We start from the raw sequence: 10,027 nt of genomic DNA on the forward strand, positions 1-10,027 counted from the left end.
TATCCTGCAAAGACTCGAACTCTCTGCCATATTTCAGCTAAAAAGAGTATTAAAAAGAGTATAACAACCTTTGAGAGCATTTTGAGAGTACACAGACCGCTCAGCTGTTTTGAATTGCAAACTGTATATTTCCATTTTGACTGGGTCCATCTAAGTTCCTGTGGAATTTGATCTGTCTGTTGCTAAAATGAACGTCTCACCTAAGCACAGGCATGGGCACATACATACAAATGAATCACAGGGTGCACTGCCATGTAAGCTGATTTGGAAGGTTTGGCAATGAGGCAAAAAATAACACATTGTTTCACTGTGGCAGAAGACTCACAGCACACAGTGGTCTTAGAAAACCACAATGTCTGGTCCAGACCCATCCCCAAGCTGAATGGGTCCATCAAATTCTGCAAAGGCTTCCGGAAGTGATGGTGTCTATGGCCCAGTTCATCTCCACCCTCAACTTCCCCAAGGGGTACTGGCAGGTCCCACTCACCACCCATGCCAGGGAGAAAACGTCCTTTTCTGCAAAGAAAGTACAGGCCAAGTCCACCCTCCAGTGGCCAAGGCCAAAGACAAAAACAGGTCAAATCATTCCTGGACTTGGTGGGATAATACCAACGTTTCACACCCTCACATGCTTCGCCACCCAAGCGTGCCCCCTACATGATCTCCCAAGATAGAGCCTTCCCAGGCTCATCGACTGTGCTGAGGCAGCAGAGGAGGCCTCCTTTCACCACACTGAGGCAAGCACTGTATCTATGGGCAGGTCTATGGGTATACTGCAGATCAAGAGGTTGCAGGTAAAAATCACCGCCTGTACAATATGAAAAGTACTTTGGGATACAAGCATCTGATAAATGAATACGTTCTTACTGTTAGTCACCCCCAATTTTAACATGGCTTTATTAGTGCACACAGATGCTTCTGAGCGGGGTCTTGCAGCCATCCTCTCCCAGGTCCAAGAGGGAGGAGAGGTCACGTACACCAGCCCAAAATATACCCCTAGAGAGCATATTCCACGGTCAACAAGGTGGCTCTTGTTATCAAAGGCCTTGGGTAAACACATTGCCTTCTGGGATAACTAAGTTAATAAGTTGGTCACAGACCAAGCCCCCCTCAAGTGCATTTATTTTTTCAAAAAGTTGGAAAAAAGCTAATATTTTTGACAGTAGCGGTGAGAAAGACTGATAACACACACCTGTTAGGCTTGAGCTTATCATGCTGCTAGATACTCCATAAGTCTGCCATTGGTCAGTGTGTGTGTGATGTCTGTGTATATATAGTGGCGGGGAAGTAGCAGTTCGACATCTGCCTGTCTTCTCACCCAGAGGAAACATGAAGCTGCTCATACTGGTGGCACTCTTCGGGCTCAGCCTTGCCCAGCACAACCCAAACACCAAGTATGGCAGGACTAGCATCGTTCATCTGTTTGAGTGGCGATGGGCCGATATTGCTGCAGAGTGTGAGCGTTACTTGGCTCCCAACGGCTTCGGTGGTGTTCAGGTAAGTACAACAGTAGATGATGAAATTTTGTTATAGTCTGTGACTTGTGATTTTTTATTAACTGCTCTCTTGTTCTGCTGAGTCATTATCCAAAATGTTTCCACTGTATTCCAACTCAACATTTTTTGATTGCGTCTGCTGTGTTCCCTCTACTTTCCAGATCTCCCCCCCCCATGAGAGCATCGTGGTGACCAACCCCTGGAGGCCGTGGTGGGAGAGGTACCAGCCAATCAGCTACAACCTGTGCTCAAGATCCGGTACTGAGAATGAGCTGAGGGACATGATCACCAGATGCAACAATGTTGGGGTAACCAGAAAAACTAGCCACATCATCATACTTTTATTACACTATTTTAGCTTAAGTGCATGTATTAAAATCAAGATTCAAGCCTCTACCAAATGTGACTGTGAGGGATTGACAGTATTGGCTGTGCTGGTATAGGTGCACATCTATGTGGACGCGATCATCAACCACATGTGTGGTTCTGGAGGTGGAGAGGGTACTCATTCCAGCTGTGGAACCTACTTTAGCGCCGGCAGAAAGGACTTCCCCTCTGTTCCTTACAGCCACCGTGACTTTAATGATAACAAGTGTAAAACCGGCAGTGGAAACATTGAGAACTATGGTGATCCTAACCAGGTAGGTCAGAGACACTCTACAAGTTGCTTTACACGTCGTTAAATACTGTGTGAATGTTTACTTCCAACAGTAGTTATCATTATGTTCTGAATAAGTTAGCATTTTGAGTTTACTGACCACCACAGTCTAAATAGGGGAGTGTATCCATGTTCCCAGGGTCCTGTGTTTCCATTTTAATATTATGTCAACAAAGATTCAATTTGACCCGTTTCAAGTAAAAATATTCCATAAATGTTATACGTTCTTTTAATTGAAACAAGACTTCAAAAGAACGGAATAAGCATAACAGAACCAGTGATGATCATTTTCAGTGATTTTGAAGGTCTCTTAAAATGATGTTCCAAGTCAAATCTAGCCCGGCAAAGAATCTTGTATAAACTGGGTGGTTTTGTAGATAAAACGTATAAAATGTTTACTTTAACCTTAACATATATGAATCCTGGGAACATAGGACAATTGGAACACGGGACTTACTCCCTAAAGTGGATTTGTATAACGTGCGGAAGCAGCTTGTACCCAGGACCCAGACATGTAGTGTCCTCTGTATCAACAGGTACGTGACTGCCGTTTGGTGAGCCTGCTGGACCTGGCTCTGGAGAAGGACTATGTGAGAGGCAAGGTGGCCGACTACATGAATAAGCTCACTGATATGGGAGTGGCTGGCTTCAGAGTGGACGCATGCAAGCACATGTGGCCTGGTGACCTAAGCGCAGTGTACGGTCGCCTTCATAACCTCAACACCAAGTGGTTTGCCCAAGGATCCAGGCCCTTCATCTTCCAGGAGGTAAACACAGACTGTTTACTCGCCTAATCCATTATCTTGTACTCTAATTAGTATTCTGAGTCCTCTCTGTTAGGCCTAGACATGATGTCTTGGAATAGTGACAAAGTACAGATTTGTACTGTTGGCTTTTAGGTTATTGATCTAGGTGGTGAGCCCATAAAGTCCAGCGAGTACTTCCATCTTGGCAGAGTTACTGAGTTCAAGTATGGTGCAAAACTGGGAGGGATCATACGCAAATGGAATGGGGAGAAGCTGAGTTACACAAAGTATGTGTTTACTTTCAAATTTTGTGTTTTGTCCTTCTGCAACTTTGTTTGTGTACATATCTAAAATCTGCCTTTTTCTCAGGAACTGGGGTGAGGGCTGGGGCTTCATGCCAAATGATAAAGCTCTTGTGTTTGTTGACAACCATGACAACCAGAGGGGACATGGAGCTGGTGGGGCTGCCATTGTTACCTTCTGGGATCCCAGGTAAATTCAAGCCTCCTGTGTTCAGTCACTTCCTAAAAAGACCTCATGAATTTAAATGTTGTATATATTAAATCGTTTTAGGATGCACAAAATGGCTGTTGCCTACATGCTTGCCCACCCCTATGGAGTGACCAGGGTGATGTCTAGCTTCCGCTGGAACCGTAACATTGTCAACGGAAAGGTGACCATTTCCTAAAATAAAACTAAACAGTAACTATGAATATGATTTTGTTACATCAATTGATAGATGGTCTCATGTACTTGTAAAGTATCTGTATTGATGGTGGTCCTCAGGATACAAATGACTGGATGGGCCCCCCCAGTCATAGTGATGGATCCACTAAACCTGTTCCCATCAATCCTGACCAAACCTGCGGAGACGGATGGGTGTGTGAGCACAGATGGCGTCAGATCAAGTGAGTCTTAAGACCACCAAACCGTTTAACGGGATCACATACAGCTGTGCTGTTAATACTTTGTCATGTCCCCAGGAACATGGTGATCTTCCGTAATGTGGTCAATGGACAGCCCCATTCCAACTGGTGGGACAACCAGAACAACCAGGTCGCCTTCGGACGTGGCAACCGTGGATTCATCGTCTTCAACAACGATGACTGGTGAGGAAAACTGAATTCAGAACAAATCTTAAATCATACATAGAGTCTAAAGTACAGTAGGTTGCAAGTGATCTCAGCCAAATACTGAAGTTTCTGCTCTCCCTTTGCAAATCATTCAGGAACTTGGATGTCACTCTGAACACTGGCATGCCAGGTGGCACCTACTGTGATGTCATTTCTGGTCAGAAGGACGGAGGCAGGTGCACCGGGAAGCAGATCACTGTTGGGACCGATGGCCGTGCCCACTTCAAGATCAGTAACCAAGATGAGGATCCCTTCGTAGCTATTCATGCTGACTCTAAGCTGTAAATGTTCATGTAATGATCATTGAAAACAAAGCTTACAATAAAAAACATCACTAACTTGGGTTAGTTTGTTTTAAGTGCTCCAAGGACAATGCAGCAGTATAAGCAGGTCCATCTTCTCACTGAGACCTTCCTAAACATGAAACTCTTAGGAATGTGCTTGAACGAGTCTTGGTTATAGCCTGCAAGTTCAAACGCTGGTCCTTGTGGTCACTGAAAACGTCTTGAACATGAGATCTGGACCCTTCGTCATCTCCTGATCTCTGTAGAGGATATCCTTTCAGACGAGGCAGTTGGGGTGATTTACACCTTATACAAAATAATATGGTAATCGAGGGACTGAATGGGGATGAGGATTGCCACAGTTGACCTGCTGACATCACGGTCAGTCACACAGCATGATGCCCAGTAATGTCCAGTCAAGAACAAGAACACTGCCCTTACACAGGGATACCACACCAAGCCAAGTTACATGATGTGATGAATTCTAACACCACTCCCCATGCCAAAATACCCTTTTTTTCTTTCTCTGCATGAATGAAATGCATTCAATAGAAATCACTGGACTTTAATGGCACATGTAACTAGGCACTGGAACAGTAAATAAAGGGTACTGTAGCATAACAATGTCACACAAGCTTCTGTGTTTTAATCACAACATGGGCTGTGTGTTTGAGCCTGTAGAGTGCAGTCTAGGGCAAACAAAGCAGGTGTGAGACGAACAGCTCCAGAGCCAATGTCTCAAGCCCAACACCTACCACATTTAGTATTCCTCTCTGATCTTTTGGGACAGCTCTTCGCCATCACAGAGAGGCCACATCAGTTTCACCTGAGTGCAGCGCTGGCATCCACCATTAGGGCAGTCGAGGGGCCCAGGGGTCCTCAATGCCCCCTCCTCCTCCTCCTCCTCCACCCTCCCTCCCCCACCACCACCACCACCACCTCCTCTTCCTTCTGTCCTCTCCCCCTCCTGCCCTGCATCCCCATCACCGAGTCTGAAGTCACCAGTGCCAGACACAAAGAGGTGAGAAAGTGAAGGTGACATATTCTGTTCACTTTGTTGTCATGGCAACACACTACAAAGGCAAAACACTCATCCAAAGGGGTATACAATGAGTTAGACAAATAGGAAGAAGAAAATAATACAGGCTGTAAGTTTACCCTTAATTGTTAAATGTGCTACAGTCTTTCAAAAGTTATCTTTGTGATTCCGTCCAAGGAGAAAAAGAGAGAGAGAGAGAGAGAGAGAGAGGGAGAGAGAGAGAATTACCATATACCGAAGTTGAGGGCATCAGAGAGAGAGAGAGAGAGAGAGAGAGGTTGCAATGGATTAACATATTGCACTTGTTAAATTATTGACCCTATCTCCATCTTTTGGTCCAGCAGCTGTGAGGCCTGTACCTTACGATTAGAAGCAGAAATGTCAGCGTGGCAGGTCAGGGTCTCTGGGCCTGTCATCCTCACTGATGATTTATGACATGGCTGTCAACAGTGTCCCCATCTTGTTTCATATTTCATACTGCAGCACAGTGGGAACCTGCCTGTCACCTCACCTCTTCCAGTGAAAAAGTCAGTCACCAAGTCAGAAAAATAAACTAAGTTTGAATCACGTCACCCCTGATCCCAGCACTTTTGCACTAGATATGTCAAATAATAAAAGTGTTGCTAATTCTAAACATGAAAACATGGATGTGAAGTAAAAAAAAGGTTCCTTCAAATAGAAGAGGTAAGACAATGGTCTTCTAGAGTATCAATCTGCTAAAATGTGTTTTCTTTTCATGACTACACACACAGACTGGGCGTGCAGACAGACTGGGTGACAAACCAAGTACTTTTTCCCCAGCTCTTTCTCATTAGTGGAACATTCATATGTCCATCACATGGGGGCAGTATTGAAACAAGAAAACATGCAACGTAAAGTGCCAAGGAGATTGATGACATGGTCATCATCATGCAGAGCTAAAAGTTGTTTACAGTCAGGAAACTCTGCTCAGAAGGTGTGTGTGTGTGTGTGTGTGTGTATGTGTATGTGTATGTGTACAGCTATTATCTATATATCAATATTAGGAAAGTGACTGTGGGGCTTGTCCTCATCACACCAAAGCTAGCTAGCTAAATCTGCTGGACATCAACCTCATTGGCAGAGCTCAGGATTACAATGATTGAAATCAATTTACAGTACTAGATGCTTCACGCTCATTGTACAAAGACAAAAAGTATTCATAATCGTCAAAATCTTTCTTGGCGAATCTTTTTTCAAACAATGATTTCAAAACTGTCATATTTGAACTTGAAGTAACTTCAAAGCAACACCTATAGAGACAACATTCCAGTGACATACACATTGCTGCAGAGTTACACTTTGTCACGATTTAGCAGTACAAATTATGAATGAAACTTGGAAAGAAGGAGTTTGGGATTTTCAGCGGTATGTGGAAGTTAACATTGGTCTTGCTTTGGTAACAAAAACATCAATGCCCTGCCCAACATCCACTGACCCCTTAAACTCCTCCCCGATACTGTGCTTTTTTGTATGCTTTTGTAATAACTTGTAATACTAGAACTTGATATAAAGCAATTCCTGTGTACCTATCATGTTTTTACTATTAATTATGCCATACAGTTACATGGTAGTTAATGTAACCTTAATGTAAGCCTCAAAGCCCAAAGATCCCACATTTTCAAAAGTAATGACTTGTAGTAATGAGTAATGACTTTCAGAAGTAATGATTCACTTTGACTATTCATCTGTTAATAATTTAAACAGCCAAAGAGGGCAGATGTACTTTGTTAGCATGCTAAATGTCATCTGTGGTCTCTGTAGCCATCTAAATAAGGACTGATCATCATGAAAAATATACAGTGGAAAGGGCTTTGATTTGCAATTCACACGCACACAGTCATGTAAAAAACAACCTGAATTGACTGTCTCAACACGTTCTGGGCCTCTGTGCAGGTCAGACCGGTCCTTTACTCTCCACCTGCCTGCCACAGGACCTTCTCTTTGACTTGGGGTGTCCGACCTGTCATATCTGGAACTGTGTGTGCATGCATGCGTGTTAACCAACTTGAATGTTGAGTATTGCCCTTGTGCTGAAACAAGTAAGTGAGAAATTTCATTTCATTGTCGTCTTCTTTCTCTCATTCAAGCCCCAAACACTTAAAGTACAGTACACAACTTAGAAATAATGAAGACAAACTTCAGTCATGGCTCATTTAGAATAATTTGCAAAGTGAGCAGTTCAATTTGCATATTGATAAGATGCTTCCATCAGAGTAAACTGCCTCTCAGATAAAATACTGTGGGTATTGGATTTCATCAGATCATTGATTTCCTGTGGGAAGAACAAACCTTATGGTTTTAATTGGCTGATTGTGAAGTCATAATTACTTTAAGGACAAAAAGACCACTGGGTAAAGAGAAGCCTGAGTAATGGCGTCAGGTGAAAACAGCTGCAGATTATTGACTTATTGTACAAACAAGCTTATGTTAGTCATGGAGGAAAATATACAAACAAACCAATTGGCCTCATGTGTACAATTGACTCAAGCAATGACTTCTGGGTCCTCTAAGTTGACCTGTTCATCGACCTTGCGCTCTTTCGGTTCCACCCGTACGTTACTGCCCTCAGTCCTTTCCATCTATTCCTTTGATGTTAGAAAAGTCCTGGCCAGGGCCCATGCCTTTGGAATCCATTTGACCAGGTGCTCTGTCTGGCTCTGTATGTGTGGACCCACAGCAGCTGAGATGACACCAGAGATTGGGCGACTTCGCTAGCTGATTTAAATCAGATGTTTCTGCTTGCGGCTGCCAGTGGTGCTGGAGTTGGACCTTGGGCCCTGGCTCCAGAGCTTCCATGCCTGCAGAGCGGAGCAGAGCAGCGCAGCGCAGGCCAGAGTTGGGCCAGACGTGACGAGGGGGACCAGATGGTGACATGAATACTGCAGCAGCAGGCTCCTGGCCAGCCGCCCCCTCCCATTACCTTGCGTGCTGCACATTACCTCAACAAACGTTTCTCATAATTGATGTGGTGGAATGCTCCCATCACTAGATTCTGCAGAGTGGCATTTCACCAAGGTCAGAAGTACTTTGACACACTTTAATGTAAGGTACCTTATCCTGCACTCTGCAGGGCTTGACTTTTAAATTAAGTTCTCAAACTATACTATACTGTAGCTAGGGCACTCACAGAATGAGAAACAAACTATGTATTATATGTTTGTATACTTCATACCAAGTGAGGAACTGATCAGCCCTTCTATTTTAATGCTTTACTAAACTTCTCAAACTATACTGCAGCTAAAGCTTTTACAAAATAAGAAAAACATTGCATACTGTATAAATACTGTATACGAAGAACGGGACTTCCCAGGAAAGAGCTCACTTTCAGAAAAGCTTCCAAACCAATAAACAACTGACTGGTTAATTTTGTTTATTTCCTAGTGTCTTATACGATGATGATGTGTTGATGAAACTGAAACCAAAGGAATTGCACCACAAAGGAATAGCTTGGTGATCCCACATTAGGGTATTAACTTTTTAATTAAAATGCTTGATAAGTCATTAAAACAAGTTGGTTTAATTGACAGAAATACCGCTCAGAAATACTGTATGTATCAGTCTTGTTAGCTTACAATATGTTCAGGCATGGATCAAAATGTGCATGGATCTGGAAAAAAACACAATTGATATCACTCCCTTTTCTGTCTATTAAAAACATCAAGTTGAAAATCATTGAAGTCCATTCTATAATGTGGTATATTTTCTAATGTCAGAGTACATAATTTTTTACCAAGCTGACTGATTCAAAACCCTTTTTCCCACCCTGTTCCCAGTGTGCTCGCCCCCTTCCGCAGAGGGAAAGCCCACAGAGGTGTCTTAATTATACATGACACCCTAAGGCAACACATACTATTAAAATTGCATGGCTTGGTCCAGTAGGTTTAGAGTGTGTAAAAACCTGTTTTTGTGACCCATTCATCCCAGTGCTCAAGCTGGCACACAACTTCATTTGCATGCATGCACGTTCCATAACACTAACACCATAACACTAACACGCAAACAGGATGAGGGTTATCAAATCATCATCAAATAAATGGTTCTTTATTTTGTTTAGTTCTTATTTAGTTCTTTATTTACCATCATCAGAAACACTTACTACAACTGCCTAATGAAGATCTAGATAGAGAGTCTTGTTGCATGGTATTCATGAGATTTGCCTATTTTGATGTACATGTGAATAGGCCACTACCATGTCCACAAATTGAAACACAGGTGTTATGATATTTATGTCCTCAACCATACTCCTCTTTTCCTTCCTTCTCTTCCTGCATCGTAAAATCCTGCTGCCATGCCCCAGAAAGCTGAGGAGTGTGTGTGTGTGTGTGGGGGGGGGGGGCAGAGGTGGAGATGTGGTCTGCTGTGGAGGGGCAGTAACGTGCTCCGCCTGAACATTACAACACCACACCTTCTCCTCTGCCAATGCTTTCCCTCATTCCGAACCCTTTCACAAAGTAAGTGTGTCACTGTAAGCAATGTGAAAATAATGTATATGTAAAGTGATCTGAAGAGTTGTGTACGATTACTTATTTGTGCTTTTGCCATATGTTTGCATCGACAAACTTTTCATAACTCGGGCAGTTCAGATGCATCAGCACCTGTGAACGTGGCTTGCCATTTTCAAACTAAAACTCTAAATATATCTCATTTGAA

At 43.2% G+C, this 10,027-nt stretch overlaps 1 protein-coding gene across 1 annotated transcript; it reads left to right on the forward strand.

Annotated features, from left to right (window-relative positions):
• Positions 1–1,316: 1,316 nt before the first annotated feature.
• LOC146271625 (alpha-amylase-like) lies at positions 1,317–4,366 on the forward strand. Its single transcript, XM_084706650.1, has 10 exons — positions 1,317–1,497; positions 1,658–1,804; positions 1,940–2,137; positions 2,691–2,921; positions 3,054–3,187; positions 3,270–3,392; positions 3,474–3,573; positions 3,687–3,808; positions 3,884–4,009; positions 4,129–4,366. The coding sequence occupies exons 1-10, from the start codon at positions 1,330–1,332 to the stop codon at positions 4,316–4,318; spliced, it is 1,539 nt and encodes a 512-aa protein (XP_084562776.1). The 5' UTR covers positions 1,317–1,329; the 3' UTR covers positions 4,319–4,366.
• Positions 4,367–10,027: the final 5,661 nt, after the last annotated feature.

The sequence above is a fragment of the Hypomesus nipponensis genome, chromosome 10 (assembly GCF_054491055.1).
Source record: "Hypomesus nipponensis isolate SF chromosome 10, ASM5449105v1, whole genome shotgun sequence".
NCBI classification, from domain to species: domain Eukaryota; kingdom Metazoa; phylum Chordata; class Actinopteri; order Osmeriformes; family Osmeridae; genus Hypomesus; species Hypomesus nipponensis.